Here is a 17258-nt window from a genome sequence, read left to right on the forward strand (position 1 = left end):
CCCGCCGCCCGGCCCTGCCCTCTGAGCGCGCGGGAGCCAGGCGTCCCGTCGGCACAGGCCGGCAGCTCCAGGCTCCTGGACGGCCCACAGCAGAAGCCGAGGCAGGACCAGCGCGCCATGGGCACCGCGCTCCGGACGCCGCCCTCCCCCGCAGCTGCCGCAGAGCTGGCTGGCACCCTCGCTGCCGCCGCCAGGCAGCTGCCCACTTGGGGCAGCGCAGCCCCCTCTGCCAAGCACCCCAGAAGCTGCCCGCAGCCGCCGCCGCAGCCGCGACCTGTGTCCCGGCGCCTCCTGGCCCTCCAGGTGAGCCTCCGCCAGGGGGCGCTGCGGGGCCAAGTCCATTCTCGGAGGGTCTGAGGGCACCCCAGCAAGTTAGCGCAGGAGCTGGGGGGCGGGGGCAGCCGCAGAGTGACCCCAGGGACAGGGAGGAGATGGGCGGGGGCGGCGGGAGGCAGCGCTGGGGGCGGCGGCGCCGGCACTCACGGGCCGTGCTTTCTCTCTCCCCACAGCGGTGATTCACAGCCTCCTGGAGAAGGTGGCACTCGCTGGATGACTCAGCCAAGCCGGCCGAGGGTCCCCCAGGGCCCCCGCGCGCCAGCCTCGCCAGGCAGCGGCCGGCGCCAGAGCCAGGAGAGCCACCACAGGTGAGAGCCCTGTTTCCTTGAGCGCCCCTGGGTGTCTTCCCGGGCCCTCCCCCACTGCCCGCCCCGGGCGAGCCGGAGCGGGGACACCTGGCCCTCTGCTGCCCACGTGGCCCCACCCTGACCGCCTGTGCTCCCTCCCTTCCAGGTCCCGAGGCCCCAGAGCCGCTGCGCCGCTGCGCACCCCCGGCACTCCCCTCCTGTCCGAGCTGCCGCCTGGAGGGGAGGCTGAGCCCAGCGAGAGGAGGGTGTGGAGACAGGCCGGCCCCAGGGCCAGGACCTCGCCGAGCCACGCCCGCTGGCCTCGTGCTGCCCCGCTGTCTCCAGCCCAGACGCCTCTCTTCCCAGAGCTTCCTGTGAGCCCTGAGGCCGGCCGGCGCCCCAGCCTGGCGCCTGGCCCAGCCCGGGAGATCCAGAAGCCTCTGGCCGGGGCTCAGGCAGCTGCTCCCCCGCCCCCCGCCGGCACCAGCCCCACCCGGCCGGTGCTGGCCGGCCATTGGTGTCTGCAGCCTGAACGGACCCTCGCTGGGGGTGCCCCTTTCTGCCTGTCCACCGGAGGCCCCCAGGTTTGGAGGACTGACGTCTGCAGAAGATGACACTGGCCCCTCCATCCCACACCCCTCCCTGTCCCACAAATTCTATTTTTGCACACAAGCCATAGCCCTTCTCTCTCCCAGGCGGGCCCAGGCTCAGGGCCTCAAGAGGTGTGCCCAGCCCCTCCCCACAGACCAGATCTTGAGTGTGAGGTACAGGCTGTGTGCCCAGCCACTCCCTCGAGGACAGTTTTGTAAGGTTTTGCTAATAAAACACTGAAAATTCTTGGCGTGTTCCTGCTGCTGCTTCTCTGCTGGACTGGGCTGGAATGGGGGCGCAAGGGCGGGCAGCTCCAGGCCTTAGTATCCCCTGAGGGCAGAGTGGAGGATCTGGAACCTGGGGGAGCACAGTCTCCCGGAACCCCTGAGGCAGAGTGGGAGGCTGGGTACCTGGGGAGCATAGACCAGCCACTCAGCAGGGCAGCCTGTCAGGGTCCTGGGCCCTCAGACTAGGAGGACTGGCCCCCAAAGCCCCCAGCCCTGGGCGGCTGGTAGAGGACCTGACGGGAGGAGCCCCAGCTCATGCGCGGTAGGTCCGCCCACTCCCCGCCTGCCAGGGGAGCCTGGGGTGGTTCCCGGCCACGTCCAGCAGCGCTCAGGGCCAGGGAGCCCGGGCGAGACCAGATCCCACCAGGGGCCCTGGCTGCAGTCTGTCCACTTGGCCTCTCGGGCTCAGCTGCAGTGTCAGCGGGAACCCGGCTTGAGGACAGCAGTGAGGGCATCCGAGCCCCGGCGGCCGGCCTGGCCCCCGTGGGTCAGCAGGGGCCGAGAGGAGGTGGAGGATGGCCTGGGAGCGGCCGTAACCCCAGTGTTGGGTGAGAAGTGGGGCCTCGGGGGATGGGCAGCGAGAGGCTGGGCCCGCTGCTTGTGGGGCTGGGGAGCCGGGCCAGGGTCCCGTCTGCTTCCGAGGCTATGCTGGTCGAGGGCCTGGAAGGCACCGGAGCTGCCCCCACGCCGCGCCGCGGCTCCTGGGTCAGGCATGAGGGAGGCGGAGGGAGCTGCAGGGCCCTCTCGGTGGGCCGGCTGGGCGGGCAGCTGCGGGGCAAGCGGCCAGCCTGGAACTGGAGGGCTCGGGTGGGCGGGCTGGACTCGGGGGAGGGGTGTCCTGGGGAGCCCTCCGTGTTTCCCGGGAAAGGGAGGGAGGGGCCGCAGGAGCCGGCCCAGGAGCCGTTTCTCCTGGGTGCGGGGATGGGGGGGCGGGGGGCTTTCCGCGGGGAGTCACTCCCCGTGGCTGGCGCGTGTGACACAGGAAACGACTGAACATTTCCAATAAACTGAGATGCGGCTTTTGTCCCCAGAAAAGAGGCCGCTGGAGAGGGACAGGGCCCCCCGCCTGGGCCAGGAGCCCCGCAGCCAAGGCCCCGCCTGGCGCCCGGTGTCACAGGCCTCTGCTCCTCCCAGCCGGGGGCTGGGACACCGTGTCCTGCGGGCAGGGGCTGCGGGTCCCCAGTGTGGCCCAGCCTCCCTGGTGGGGCCTGCTGGGGGCAGCCTCTGGGCCCTGGGACCCAGGCTGTGGGGGGCTGGGGCTTGGACCCTCCTCCCGCCTGCACGCCCTGCCCCGTCCTTTCCTGCCCCAAACCCTCCCGTGGGGACGGCGCGCGGGGCCTCCTGGGGACTATGGAGCCTGAGCGGGGGACCCCGCTCTTGTGACGGGGCAGGGGGGGGCGACATGGCTTTGCACGGGCCCTTTGAACTCCCACAGGATTAGAATTAGTATCGACATGTAAAGAGAATCGAGGCCAAAACTTTATTATTTTTGCCAAGAATTCTTACCGGCTTCCTGTTCGAAGCCTTTACCTCCGCAGAGCGCTGGCCGGGCCGGGCCGGGGCCAAACGCCTGTCCGTCCTCCGAAGCCCCCTTCCCTCCCTTCCTCCAGAGACCCCCGCGCCGCTCCCTCACCTCTGGGGGACCCTTTCCTGTCGTCTCCCCTAGCCTGCCCCGCCCTGCTCTCTGCGGGAGTGACCCCCCTCCCCTGCCGGCCGCCGCCCCCTTGCGCCCTGAGTCTCCTCCTGCTCCTGGGGCTCTCCTGAGCCAGCTGAGGAGGCTATTTTTAGCCTCTGTTATCCCCGTAATTATCTTGTCTCGGTTCGCCTGGTGCTGCCTGGTGCTGTCAGTGCTGCTGGGAAATGTCAGTCTGTCCCTCTGCACTCGGGGGATGGGGCTGGGCCCCAGAGTCGGGGGCATCCTCATGACGGTGGCCGGGCAGGCCCCGTCGGGTCCTCACAGCGGGTCCGGCAGCCCCGACCGTGCCTGGCACCCAACCGCCCTGGCGGCTCTGCCCCTTGAGGAAGAGAGAGCCCGTGGCCCCAGGGCCTGTGTCTTCCCCTGTCCTTGCTCTGTGCCTGGCAAGGCCCCAGGAGGCCGCTGCCCCAGCAGGAGGCCCACACCGGTGCTCTGTGCCCCGGGGCTCCAAGTCCTTCCCCAAGCAGAGCCAGATATGAGGACACCAGGGTGGGCTGACGACGCACTGGAGGCTCTGGGGGCCTACTCCCCAGGACACCACACCCCCAAAGCTCACTGGGGGGGCTGTGTGCTCCTCCTGCCCCTGCCCACCCTTCAAGAACCTTCCTCTGCCTCGCCCTCCAGCCACCCCCTCTTCACGTCGTCGCTCTCAGGCAGCACCGGACCCGCCACAGCGACAGCAGGAGACCCTAGACCCGGTCGCTGGCAAGCGCCTTCTGCCCCTCCAGAAGTGCCGGCTGGGGGGCCGCTGGCCAGCGTGCGCCGTGGCCCAGGCCGGGCCTCCAGGACTGTGACTCCCGAGGCTCAGAGGCTCGGTCTCCCAGGTTGTTGTTCTGTGTTCAGTGCTTCTGCTTTTCCCTCTTCCCCTCCCCCACACCCAGGCGTTGCCATGGGAACCAGGCTGTGGTTCCCCGCCTCTGTGACGGGAGATTTTGGGGGGCACCTGTGTGCGTGTGTGTGCCTGCACGCATGTGTGGCGGGGGGCTCTGTCTTGGGGACCAGGAGGCCGTGCGGGGAGGGCCGGCAGAGCCCGGCGCCTCATTCCAGCTGCGTGAGCACCTGTGGGCAGTGGCCCGCCCGCCCGGTTGGCCTGTGTGGGTTCTCGGCAGACAGGTGAGGGGTCCTGGGGCCCTCGGTGGGTTTTACAGGCCTTTAACAGCGAACCGGGGGAGCCAGCCGGCAGGGGCCGCGCCCATTGCCCCTCCCTCGGGCCAGGTGCGAGCACCTATGCAGGCGCTCAGGCCCTGGGCCCAGGTGTCCACAGTCGGGCGGAGGGCAGGCCGCAGGGGCGGGGGAGGCCAGTGGCCACTGGGCTGAAGAGCAGGATAACTTCACTCACTGCAGGGGCCACAGCCTCCCCCGACTCCCCACGCCCGGGGCCCTCTGACCCTGCTCAGCCCCGACCTGCAGGCTCAGGTGGCCTCAGGACCTCGTCCCCCGGGCGCCCACACACTCGTGGGCATCCACAAGTCCTGCCGTCCCCTTGGCACCCCCGCCCCCCACCTGCAACAGCCGCCCTGGTGCACCGACCCGGCCGGAGCCCCCATCAGGGCGCAGGGGTGCGGGGAGCAGGCCGGCTGCGCGGCAGCTCAGGACACGGCTCTGGGCCCCACGGCGCTGACCGCAGCCCTGGCCTGTCATCGGCCTCCACCCACCCCAGCGCCTGCCTGGAGTCCCGATGCGCCCTGTGGGTGGAGGAGAGCGCGGCCTCCCAGCCGCTGCCCCCTGCTGCCTCCCCGGCAGCCTCCCCAGCCTCACCGCCTGGCGGGGGAGTGGGGGCCCTTGAGCCAGCAGGGACTGCCCCCCGCAGCCGGGCAGGACTGACTGTCCTGTGCGTCCATCTGTCCTCACCCAGCGCTGCACACCTGACAAGCAGAGGGAGGGGCCGCCGGGGCCGACTGGCCTGGACACTGGGCCCCGTGGACTGGGTTAAGTAAGTGATTCAAATCAGTCTCTGTTTTTACTGTGGTCGCTGGACGTGCCCGTCCTGTTGACGGCCGTTTCCGCCACGTGTGTCCTGGTCCCCACACCCACGGTGGGGTGTCCACGCCATGGCGGGGGCCCCTGCGCGGGTCCCCACGTCCTGGGAGGCCTGGTGCTGGAGGTGCCTGGAGCGCTGCCTCCGGCTCTGGCACGTCTCTGAGGCCGAGGACCGCTGGGAGAGGCGGGCTCGGCGGGGCCTGCCCTGGAGCCTGCATCCACGTGCTGGAGTGGCTGAGGACCCCAGAGAGCCTGCCCACGGGCTGGCTTTGGCTCCTGAGGCCAATTCCAGGCTCTGCCGGCAGAGGCGTCCCTCCCAGAAGGCCTCGGGCTGGGGGCTGGAGGGAGCCGGTGCCACCCTGCGGCCCGGGGCTCCCCCAGGGCGGCCTGCACATCCTGCTCCTCCCCGGGGGTCTAAGAGATGCTCCTCTTGGGCCGCCTTGCCAGGCCTCTTGCCTCTTAGCTTCACACTGTCCCCTCCCCAGTGTCCCTCCCACCCAGGCCCCTCCTGGAGTGACCATCTTTTTCGGGGTGTCCTTTTCCAGGTCTTCTCCCGCTCTGACCCAGCTGTCTGGCCAGGGCCCTCCCTCCACTGACGCTGCTCCCGGAAGCCCGTGCAGGGCCCCGCTGCGCCATCCCGAGGCCAGCCCTCCACCCGGCCCGAGGCATTTGATGCAGCCAGACTGCTCACGCCAGACCAGCCCCGGGCCTCAACAAGCAAGAAACCCGGAGCCGAGGCGTTTCCACCAGCAAACAGCAGGCAGCACCTGTGCACACAGCCGGGCGCCGAGGCCGGGGTGGCCTGGGACGCAGGGTCCAGCAGCGGACGCCCGCATTCCAGGCTAAGGAGGAGGAGTCGACAGTCACATCCCTCGATGCTGGAGGACACCTGAGCCATCATAGACTCTCAGGAGGCCAGGGAGGCGGAGAGGGCCCTGGGCCGTGGCCCCTGCGCAGGGAGCCCGGCTTCTCCCAGCCCAGGGCCAGGCCAGGCCGCTCCCCGCCGTGGACATCGGCTCTGGGGTTGGAGCCACTGGAACAGGCGGGACAAGCAAGCAGGAGGCGCGAAAGCAGGAGACAGAACCGCCCTGCGTGCAGCTGGCGCGATGGCCCCTCCAGACGGCATCCAGGAGCCCCACCCCCAGGGTGGCTGTGCGGCTGCAGGGCCGGGGCGCCCCGGCAGCCCCCCACCCCGCCGGCCCTGACTGGGGGGGCTGGGCTGCGCGTCCTGCGGCGGCCGGGGCCGGTGGGACTGACTTTCTGACCCTCACGGGATGAGCTGGTGTCTCCCCCCAGCTCCTTCCCTCCCAAGGGGGCAAGTCACTGGTCCCGGGGGCCCCCTGTGCCATGCCCCGTCCCCCCCTCCCTCCTTGGAGCCCGGGAGTACCGAGACCCAGCTCAGGGCGTGACGGCGCTGGGTGGCGAGGGCAGGGAAGCTCAGGCAGCTTCTCCCAAAGCGGGCGGGGCCCTTCCCGGTGCTGGCCGTCGGCGGGGACAATTCCGGCCTCCAAGAGGGGCGGAGGGCAAGCGCGGGGCTCGTCAGGGGAGTCAGACTTGGGGGCAGTGAGGGGCGCTGCCCCTGGAGGGAGCCACTTCACGTCCACCACGGCCCTGCCCGTGGCCCCCCACCGCTGCCGTGTCCCCGGCTGTGAGCCCAGGTCGGGCAGGACTGCCCCGTGGGCCATGGCCAGGCTGCCTGGGACTCCGCGCTGCTGGCCCGAGGCGGGGCCCAGAGGGGCTGCCCTGTGCCCGGGCGGACGGAGGTCTGAGGCTGCGTCCACACCCGGGGGCACCCTGCCCACGGCATCTCTGGGAGGGGCCGGGGGCCCAGAGGGGACTTGAAGGGCCCACAGCGGGGGGCTCCAGTGGTCGCTGGAGGAGAGCGGGGGAGCCCCCAGGGTGGGGACAGTGGGGTCTGTCCCTGGCCCGCCCCAGCCACCTCTCCCTCCCCAGAGCCCTGGTTTGGTTGGGGTGCCCTCCCTCGGGCTCCTCCCCCAAGTTCTCCTCCATGAGGAATAAGAAGCGAGTTTGCCGCCGAACCTGCTTTCCTGCTTTTTGCCGCCCCGACTGGGCATCTGTGCTGGGAGGCGCAGAGGGACGGCGGGGAAACCCCGTCGGGGACGGGTGGGGCTGGCCTCCCGGGGGCCCACAGAGGCCGGGCAGGAGGGCTCCTCAGAGCAAGCCCAGGGCCTGGAGCCCAGAGGGGGCCAGAAGCCCTCACCCCGCGCCCCATGTGACTGTAGGATGGGGCTGCTCCAGCCCCCCAGAGCCCATAGCCCCTGCCCGCCCTCTGCCCCAGGACCTGGGGGCAGGTCTCTCTACGGCTGCGGTGGGGGGCAGCCACTGCCAGGGAGGGACAGGCAGGGATGCACCAGCCCAGGGGTGAGGGCCACCCCAGCGGGGCGAGGCAAGAGGCCAGGCCTGGCCCCGGGGGCTGGGTCCCCACCCCGAACAGTTGCCTCCCTGCCCGGACAGCTGGCACCTGCCATGCCAGAGGAGGCCGGGGGTCCCGGCTGTGGCCCCAGCTAAACAGACTCAGGCCTATTCACGGCCGCACGTGCAGCACCTGGGACCCTGCCGGCCCCCCAACCAATCACTCATTCATTCAACAAGCGCTGAGTGAGCCTCGGGGTGTCAGGACAGGAAGCCTAAGCGGGGGCCAGTGGGCTGCAGCCACAGTCCTGCAGTGCTCAGGGGGCCTGGCGCTCCCCCAGCCTAACTCGGCTGGCTTCGTCCTGTTTCTGCCCCCCAACATGTTCCCAAGCACAACCCCAGGGCGGGCTGCGCCCCACACACCCCACTGACCCCCTCCTTTCCTCCACTCTGTCTGGTGGGGTTCTGTGCCTGCCTGTGTGAGCGCTTTGCAGCCGCATCACGACCTCGTGTAGCAGGTGCTGCTTTACAGGTAGGGAAACTGAGGCACAGAGGGGCTCAGCAACCCCCCAGGCCAGCGGCCGTGGCCGGGCAGGAAGGGTCCAGAGGGACTTGGCCTCAACAGGGCTGACTACGCCCTCTCCTCCGTGTCCTGGGCCCCCAGCCCGGTGGCCTTCCGCCCCACATGAGCTGGGTTCCTTCTCCAAGCCTCCTCCCCTGCACACTGCTGGCGCCCCCTCTCCTGCGAGCCCAGCCGCGCTTCCTCATTTCCCCCAAGGGTCCTCTGCTCACCCCACCCCACCGCTTCCTCCAGGAAGCCTTCCCAGGCTGTGCCTGCCTCTGTCCCTGCCACAGCGAGGGCTGCCCCCAACTCCTTCAGACCTCTGCTCCCCAAACGAGAGTGGGTCAGCTGCACAGCAGGCACCTGAAAGCCTGGCCACGTCTGACCCAGCCTGACGGCCCTGGCACCCCGTCCCCAGGCCCTGCCCGCCTCACACGCCCCCGCTCCAAGGCAGCCACCCCGTCTTCCAGCTACCGGCGGCCTCGGTCTCCCCACCCCCTGCCTTTGCCGCTGGACCCCCCAACTGTCTCTTCAACTTTTTGTGAGAAACATGGAAGTAAGCAGACTGAAGTGCCCGTGTGACTCATCCCCATCTGTTGGGGAGGCGAAAGGAGCTGTCTGCTCCCCAACACAGCCTGCCCCCGTGACACCCCGGGAGTGCCTGCTGTGCCCAGGGCTGGCCTCAGGGAGGAGGGAGGCAGCGGCCAGCCCGGGCGGACCTCCTCAGCGCCTCCCTGTGGACGGTCCCGGCGCCCCGCATGGCCGCTGCTCCGAGGCCGGCTCCTTTGTGAAAACGCTTCCCCGGCGGCTGCCGGTTCCCACCTCCCCCAGGCCGGGCTGGACACTGGCGGGTGCCCTCCAGGCCGCATGGCCCTGTGCCAATCTGGGGGTGTCTTCTGCAGTTTCCCCCAGGCCACCTCCTCTGTGGGCCCCCACTGTCCTGTCAGGGCGCAGAGCGGGAGGGAGCAATGTCCCAGCTCGCGGCTGGGGCCTGGGGGCTGCCGCCCCGTCCTGGGGAGGAGGGGCCTCTTGTTCTTGACCTCCTCGCGGGCCAGAGGCCTCCCCGAGGGCCTGGATGCCCAGCTGGGGGCCCACGAGGGGGCTGCGGGGGGGTGGGGGGGGTGGGATCCCGTCTCTCAGAGGAGCCTCAGCCTCCTGGCCTGCCCTGCGGAGGCGGCCCCTGGCGCCAGGGCGGGTGGCAGTTGGCCGGCAGCCCCGCCCCCACTGCCCAGGCGCTGACTTTGCAGGAGGGATTCTGGGAGGTGCCCTCCGGCCGTGGCACCCCACGACCCCTGCACTGGCTTAGATTGTTTGGGCTCCAGCAGCGAGCACAGAGCCCCAGATCAGGGGCTCCCCAGTAGCCCAAACCCATGGAATGAACTCAGGCATAGCCACCTCGGGGTGCCGGGACAAGCACCCCGGGCAGTGCTGTGGACTCGGGTCTCTGGAGAGAAGCCCTTCGCCCAGGCTGGGACCCTCTGCGGGGGGCTGGCAGCCCGGCGAGCCCCACTCTGGCTCCTCTTGGGCCCTGAGAAGGAGGACTGGCCCCCGGGCCCTCAACTGTCACGGGCGGCAGTTGGAGCACGGAACCCTCGGCCGCCCTGGCTGTTGGGCAGCCACTGGACCGCCTTGGCTGCGGGCCCGCCTTCCCGAGGGCCGCTGCCCGGTGCGCCCCAGCCCAGCACCGCGCTCCCCACGGGCTCTCCAAGCCCCCCGATGCCACTGAACCCCCCCAGCAAGGTCTGGGCAGTTTGAAACCCCAGCTGCAAACCGCACCCAAGGCCCCTTCCAACTGCTCCCCTGGGCAGCCAGGCCCTTGGCCCCGCTGCTCCCTCTGGACGCTGCTCCGAGAAGGACGCCCCCGCCCGCCGCTGCCGGTCACTCTGCTGGTGACCTCCAGTCTGCCCGATGGCGCTGCCCTCCAGCGTCCCCACAGCTTGCGGGCCTCCCCTGACCCCCACACGGCGTTGAGAATGGCGGGCACGTTGGGGTGCCAGGCCTGCCCGCCACCTTCCTCTGCTCTGGACCCTGTGAACTCATAAGTGTCCCCAAAGTCCCCCCGCTGTCCTTGGAGGTTTTGTCAGAGACGACACTCCTTGCTGTCCTGGTGGCGGCCCCTTCCCATCGGGACTGTCCAGGACTGAGTGACCCTTGGGGGGTTTACCACGACCCCGCCTGGCCAGCGAGTGCCCCCTCGAGGCCCGGTCTGACCCCTCCTATCCTCTCCCCAGGCGCCCCAAGGCCACCAGGCTCTGGACCTCGGAACCGGGCCGAGACCCCCGAGCCTGCTCCCTCTGCCGCTGGCCGCCCCCCAGAGCTAAGGTAGTGCTGGCTCGGGCGGCCTCTCCTGCCTTTTTAAAAATCCTCGCCCAGCTTCGGTCTCAAAGAGGTGGGCCGGTCCCGACGGGGGACCCCCGGCTCCTCGCAGGCGTCGGAACTTTTCGGGAAAGGATCTTGGACAATTACCGCCCGGAGCCCCAGGGAGCCCCAGAGATGACTGAATCCCGAGTGAGGCTGCGTGGTGGCTCCCTCCCGGGGCGGGGGCCGCCGCAGATGTTCCTCAGGACGCGCTCCCGCCACGGCGTCCTGCTGGCCTCACGGGCGCCCACGCGGGGGGCCCGGGGGCGCCGGGGCGTCTCTCTGCCCACGGATTAAACGCCTGAGCGGGTCTGTTGCGGAGGGCAGCACCACCCTGACAGAGACACGGGAGCCTGGAGCAGGCTGCACAAGGCAGGATGCTGCTGAGAGCAAGATCCTGGCCGTTTTTATTGATAGGATAATCATCCAGCACCAGCCACGAGGGTCGGGAGAGCAAGGAGAAAGGGGGGGGACGCTCAGGAAAGCCGTCTAGGGCTTGGGGGGACACGAGTCTGCCGACCATGTTATCCGCTGACGACCAAGTGTCGTCGTCGAGACCAGACCCCAGGCCCCGGCCCCGGTCCTGACCTTATCAACAAGGCGTCCACTGCTCAGCGTCTGGGGTCCCTCGTCATACATCGGTCCTCGGCCCCCCGCGCGTCCCCGGTCACACCCCGTGACGCACGCCCTTCCCGGGGGGATGAGCTTTCTGCTCTGGTTGATTGGAAAGGCGCCTTGTGAGGCCTGGCTCCTGTGGCTGACCGGCGGGTCCTGCAGGGCGGTTCTGACCTTGCGTAGGACGCAGAACCGCAGGTGGCCACGACGGTGGCCCAACAGGCCGCTTAAGTCTAGCGGACCCACACGGGTCTTTGGCCACGCAGCCGGCAGTGTGTGTGGGGGCGCTGAGCCCCTGTGGGCAGCCTTCAGAGGGCCCTCATCTGCCCTGCCCGCTGACACCACCCTGACCCTGAGAACGGCTGCACCCACCTCCGGCAACTCGAGCTCTCGGGCCCACTGCTCAGCAGGCTCAGCATCGGCGCCCTGCAGGCCTCTGGCCAGAGGCAGACGCCACGGGGGGCCTACCAGGGGGCCGAGGGCCTGAGAGTGAGGGGCGGGTGGTGCAGGGGTGCGGCCCGGGGCTCTGCCGCCCCCACCAATCTGCCCACTGTCCTCTGGCTGGCTCTTCTCTGGGGGTTGGAGCTGCAGGCCACCCCGGCTTATCTTCCGGGTTCACCCTCTCTTGGACTTGGGCTCCCTGGAGCTGCCTCCCCTCCCCCAGCAGGCTCAGATGCCCCACAGCCCGCCCCAGCCTGAGGATGGAGGCCAGCCTCTGGCTCTCCCATGAAAGGGTTTTGGGGATCAGCATGCAGAGGAGGCTTCAACCTCCTGAGAAAAGGTCTCCTCCAAACTCATCTCCAGCCCCAGCTGAGGTGACAGCCGGGGTGCCAGAGGCAGAGGGCTCGAAGCCAGCCAGCACCTCCACCAGGGGCCGGGGGCACCCCGGAGTCATGCAGGAGCAGGGTGCTGAGGGCCCCGGGGAGCAGGGCTGTGACCCTGGAGGATGGGGCTGGGGGCCTGGAAAGGAAGGTGGGCGGATGCTGGGCGCAGAGTCAGACCCGGGGTCACCCCACACAGTCCTCGGGCCAGCAGGGCCGCCGGGCCAGGAGGGGGCTTCAACTGTCCTGTGCCCACCCACTCGCCTGGTCCCCCTCACTGCCCTCACATGCGGTCCTGCCTCCCAGAGAGCCAGCAGGGGCATCGGGGTGGGTGGGGCGCACCGCCACTTCAGGGCTGGGGTGGCAGAGGAGAGCCCAGAGGCCTGGCGGCGGGAGGCATCTGGCAGCCGTCGGGGAACGGGGCTGGCTGGGACGCTCCCTCCCCAGGAGCAGTGGTGGGGGCCGAGGCAGCACTGCAGGCTGGCAGCCCTGGGGTCACCTTGCAGGCGACACCCCCACCCCCTGAGCAAATCTCTGCCGCACCCAAGAGAGGCGCCTGAGGGCAGAGGAGGGCGGCTGGGAGCATCTGTCAGGCTGTGCCCTCGGCTCCCGGCTGGGCCCCACCGACCTAGCGGGTTGCCCCACGAGGTGATGCGTGAGGTGGGGGGCACGAGGCATGAGGGGGGCCTGTGGTGGACTCAGGATGGGCAGAGCAGCAGAGCTGGCCTTGGGCTGTGAGGGCAGGCAGTGCCCAGGGGCCGGCCATGGGGCAGGCACGGCGGGCGGCTGAGGCGTCGGGGCTGGCCTTGCCTGTCTCCCCCAGGACCTATCGCCCCCGGAGCTCCCTGTTCATGGACATCACCCAGGAGGGCCTCTTCGCGTCCCACAGTCTCACGGAGGAGCGAGAGCTGGCTGCGGGTGAGCGGGCGGGCGTGCTGGGGCTCTGCTGGGGGGCAGGGCCCTGGCCCGGGGTGGTGGGACGGGGGGCTGAAGGAGCGGCCGCTCCCACTCACAGTGTCCACGGCCTCCCCGGCCCCTCCGCGGCTGTGCATGGGAGCAGGGACGGACTCGGAGGTCCTTGGTGACCCCTTTGGAGCCTGTCAGAGCTGCAAGGACGCCTTGGGGGCTCCGTGCCGCGCCCCCCCCAGCCTGCTCAGCCCCACGGGCCCGGCCATGTCTGGTCCTCCGCCCGTTGAGCCCGCGGGCCAGGTCCCTGAGAGCGTGGGCAGCACAGCACACGGCGGGGACGCGACGAGCTTCGGTCCAGTGGGCGCAGGCCCCGGCCGGCAGGTCAGGGCCGCCCGCGGGGAGCCCTGGGGAGAGCCCAGACCCCCCAGCCCGGCTGCCTGGCGTGGGCCCCGACCCCGCGCACCCGCCGCTTTCCTGGCTGCGCCGCTGCCGAGCCTCCCCCACATCCTGTGCCGGGAAAGTGGGGCCGAGTCCCGCCCGGGGCCACAGCAGGGCCTCGAGCCCTGGCCGCCCGGCCCCGGTCCCCCTGCACACGCCAGCCCTGGGCCGCGGCCCAGCTGCTCACGCGCGAGGAGGCGGGCGCCGGGAGAGGCGCCCACAGAGCCGGGGGTCCCGGAAGTCGGGGCTCTCCAGGCCCCGCACTGCCCTTGTCAGTCAGCAGGTGGCACTCCGGGGCTCTGGGGCGGCCGGGCACAGGAAGGGACACGTGTGGAGCGTGTCCCAGGCGCGGCCTGTCCCAGGCTCTGTCCAGTGGGGCGCCCGGCTGGCAGCTCCACCCCGGGCGCTGCCGCAGCACAGTCCTGCCTGGCGGGAAGCGGCTCCCCAGAGGTTCGGCGCGCGCCGCCTCCACAGGTGACCGCCCCGAGCGTGGCTCTGAGCCGCGCGGCCCCGTCTCTCGGGGAGGGAGAGTCAGCCACTCGCCACCTCCCCGCGGCCGCCCCGGCCCCGCCCGTGTGTGCCTCCGTCCTGGGCGGGAGGGCTGCCCGGCCCTCAGGGGTCTCACGCCAGCTCCCTGGGCCGGGCGCTCGCCGTGTCACCATGATCTCCCGGCCCAGGCGCTTCAGTTTTCCACCCCAGCCCCCGTCTCCAGCTCGCAGAGTATTTCCCGGTGGCTTCTGTCTCTCGGCCAAATTCACCGCAGGCGCCCGCCATGCTCGCCGCCTCACGGTGGTGCCCCGCTCCCAGGCTCTGCCCTTCCCGCCGCCACGCCCTCCCCTGCAGGCGCACGGCGGGGGAAGGGGCTTCCAGCGTGACTCGGCAGCCCAGTGGGTGCCGCTCTGGGTCTGCGCTGCTCCCGGCGCCCCCGGCAAGGAGCCGCCCCTGCTGTCTGTCCTCTGCAGATCCCCTGGACAGGGTGGTCGAGGAAGATCCCCAGAGGGATGGCCCAGCCTGGGAGAAAGAGCTGGTCAGCAAGATCAGGGCCATGTCCAGCTTGGAGCAGAGCCTGTTGTTGGAGAGGGTTCAAAACTGTATCAAGGAGCACAGCCAGGTGGGGCCCTGCTCAGCGGAGGGCGGTGGGGCTCTCCGCCCCTCTGCCCGGTACGGGGGGCAGGCGCTGCCCGCGCCATCAGCCAGGCCGGGGCCGGCCCATGCAGCACCAGGCAAATACCCCCCCATTGGCAGAGCAGGGTGGGGCGCAGCCCCCTGCCCAGGGACCGCACCATCTGTGGGGGACGGGTGCTCCCCTGCCGAGCTCCCCTCTGAGTGCTCTCCAAGCACCGTGTGGGTGCCGAGGCTCCCCTGAGGCCACCCGCGCTCCGGCCCCTTCTGGGGAGGTCCTGCCCGTACAAGGCCCAGCGCTCGGTCTGGAGATCCCCTGGGGTCAGGGCTGGCAGGACTGGGTGGGGCGGGGGCTGTCCAGCACGTGCCCTGAGGCCCTGAGGCCAGAGAGAGGCAGGAGGTTGGGCTGTTGGGGGGGGGGTTGAGCATGGTGGGTGTGGCCAGACCACAGATCACGGGCAGGCAGCACCCCTGGCTTCTCCTTCCCTTTTGGGGAGTGGTTTCCAGGGTCCTCTGCCTACCAATGGTGTGACCACTGTCCTTGGGAATCCCCAGCCCCCCTCTGGCCTGGCTGTGTGTGATGAGCCAGGGTGGCCGCCTGCGCCCCGTTCTGCCCGCAGCTCACTTGGAAGGTGCAGGGGCTGGACGCCAGCGTGCAGGTGCTGCTCGCGCGGCTGGGCCTGGACCCCGCGGTGCCCTGGGACAAGGTCAGTGCAGGGTGCCCCGGCTCGCCCCCAACTGTGACTGGCCCGACCCAGAGCCCCCAACCCATGGAAAGTGCAGAAAGGCAGGAGTGTTGCTTGCCACAGGGGCTCTGCTCACAGCTCAGCAGCCATAGGATGCTTGGGCCCACCCGAGGGCGGGGCCTGCTCTGCTCTGAGGGTGGCCGCCAGCCTGGCCCGGCCACTGTGTGGGAGCCACACGTTCTGTCAAGAGCATTGTAGGGGAGCCCAGAGGGTCCTGTGCCCATTGTCTGGACCCACGTGGCATGGGGCTGGGAGCAGAGGGGCTGGCTCTAGGGGGGCGCTGGTGTGTTGGGTGGGGCCAGCCTGGGCCCCTCGGCCTGCACCAGGACGGTGGCAAGTGGCCTGGTGGGGCCTAGAGCAGGGAGACCCAGGTTGGGGGGCCCGGGGGCAGGGCCCAGGACAGGGGGCTTTGCTGCACTGCTCCAGGCTTCCGGTTCCCTCTCTCCTTCGGGCACAGACGTCTCTCTTCCGCCTCTACGGGCTGGCCCTGCGAGAGTGTCCCAATGTCAACCTGGTGAGGCGCCACCTGAGTGTCCTGCTGGACCTGTCACACCAGCTGTCTGAACAGCGGGAGGTGGGTCGGGGCCCTGGTCGCCCCCCCTCACGTCGGCGATGGACATGGAGCCTGGTGCTGGCCTGACTGGCCGTGGCCTGGCACCTGCCAGGTGGTGTCCTGGCCCACCCTGACCAGCCCGTGGCCTAGCGGGGTCCTTGGGAGGTGCGGGCAGGAGAGCGCAGGCTGTGCCCCGGGGGCTGGCCCCGCTCACGGCCCTTGGCTGCAGGGCGTTGCGCTGACTGTTGGCCTGACGTCCACCTTGCACCTGGAGGAAGTGTGGGCCCTGCTGGAGCATCTGGGCCGCACCAGGTTCCTGAGGTCGGCCGCCGTGTCCTCGCAGAGCCAGGTAGGGGCGCGGGCCGGGCCGGCCCCTGAAGCTGGAGCTGGTTTGGTCACGGCACAAGCGTGTCTCACCCGCCTCCCGTTGAGGGTTGGACCTGCCGCCCAGGGCCCCACGAGGGCTGACCACCCCAACCCTGCCTGGCCTACCCGCAGCAGCTAGAGGTGGACGTGCACTGGAGGTGGGTGGGCAGCACGTGCCTGCTGTGCTACGGGCAGATGGCCGCGCATATCGGGGAGCGACTCCTGCCCTGGGTGGACAACATCGCCTGCAGGATGGTCTACTACTTCTCCTGCAGCAGCTACGTGAGCCGCGCCCTGCGCTGCGCCTGGGTGTGGTGTGAGTGTGTGCGTGTGAGTGTGCGGTGCGTTGTGGGACCCGCTGACTTGCGTGGCCCTGGCTGGGCGCGGGCGGCCGTGCTGGCGCTGGCTGACCCTGCCGCTCGGGCCCTGTGGGGGCAGGACCACATCCTCAAGATGAGCTTCCTGTGCGCGGCCATCATGCTCACGAAGGCACTCAAGAGGGAGGGAGAGGCCGAGAGCTTCAAGTTCACTCAGATCCCGGAGCTCATCCAGTGTCTCCTGGTGAGTGGGGCCTGCCGGGGCGCGGGGCTCGGGGAGGGGGCAGCGCGCGGCTGGCCGCCGACACCCGGCCCCTTCCCGCGCACCCTCAGTGCATCCTCCAGAAGGAGCCCGGCTACCTGGCCACTCTCTTGCGCCAGAAGATCATACTGGTCATCACGGGACTGAGGTGCTCCTCCTCGGGACGGTCGCGGCGCCAGCCCGGGAGGGCCGGGGGCCTGCGGGAGGACAGCCGGGCCACAGCCGGACGGGCCGCCAGGCCGGTGGGGGAGGGGCTGTGCCCCGGTGCGCCTGACCCGGCCTCCCCCATCCGGCCCCGGTGGGCGCGCGCGGTGGCAGGGCTGGCCGCTGTCGGCCTTCCCGGAGCAGCGGGGAGGGGGCCCAAGCCCTGGCCGCCAGGGCCGCAACGTCCAGCCCCTTGCAGCAGCCTGCGGCCCCGGCTCAAGCCCACGGTCAAGTCCAGGGTCCTGCAGACCTGCCTGTGGAGCTTGTACACGCTGCCCGCCCCGGAGATGCTGAAGGGGAGCCTGCCCCCCATGGCGGTGGTCCCCGACGTGATGGTGAGCGCCCGCGGTGCAGCCCTGCGGGCAGGTGGGGCAGAGGGGCCGGCAGCTGCCCGCGGACTCCTGTGACCTCGGGCTGCAGCGGGGCCTGCACTCC

The 17258-nt window shown here is 70.5% G+C and overlaps 1 protein-coding gene across 1 annotated transcript; it reads left to right on the top strand.

Moving 5' to 3' along the window:
• The first annotated feature begins 117 nt into the window (after window positions 1-117).
• Window positions 118-17230, top strand: LOC119242935 (proline-rich protein 36-like). Its single transcript, XM_037508360.1, has 16 exons — window positions 118-303; window positions 523-644; window positions 790-1207; window positions 3851-3987; window positions 8531-8653; window positions 9689-9852; window positions 10344-10434; window positions 12730-12824; window positions 14216-14364; window positions 14996-15082; window positions 15579-15695; window positions 15904-16023; window positions 16173-16322; window positions 16479-16601; window positions 16691-16767; window positions 17023-17230. Exons 1-16 carry the CDS (start codon window positions 118-120, stop codon window positions 17228-17230), a joined length of 2367 nt encoding a protein of 788 aa, XP_037364257.1.
• The last annotated feature ends 28 nt before the right edge of the window (window positions 17231-17258 follow it).

Source organism: Talpa occidentalis, unplaced genomic scaffold (genome assembly GCF_014898055.3).
Source record: "Talpa occidentalis isolate TD23 unplaced genomic scaffold, MPIMG_talOcc4v2.1, whole genome shotgun sequence".
Taxonomy (NCBI): Eukaryota; Metazoa; Chordata; class Mammalia; order Eulipotyphla; family Talpidae; genus Talpa; species Talpa occidentalis.

What these genes read in the sequence shown, in the direction of transcription:
- LOC119242935 (XM_037508360.1), top strand. Translation starts at nt 118, where the DNA reads ATGGGCACCGCGCTCCGGACGCCGCCCTCCCCCGCAGCTGCCGCAGAG. An exon ending in TGTCCACCGGAGGCCCCCAG is followed by an intron (nt 1,208 to 3,850) that starts GTTTGGAGGACT and finishes CGTCGCTCTCAG; the next exon opens with GCAGCACCGGACCCGCCACA. An exon ending in CTGGTCATCACGGGACTGAG is followed by an intron (nt 16,768 to 17,022) that starts GTGCTCCTCCTC and finishes AGCCCCTTGCAG; the next exon opens with CAGCCTGCGGCCCCGGCTCA.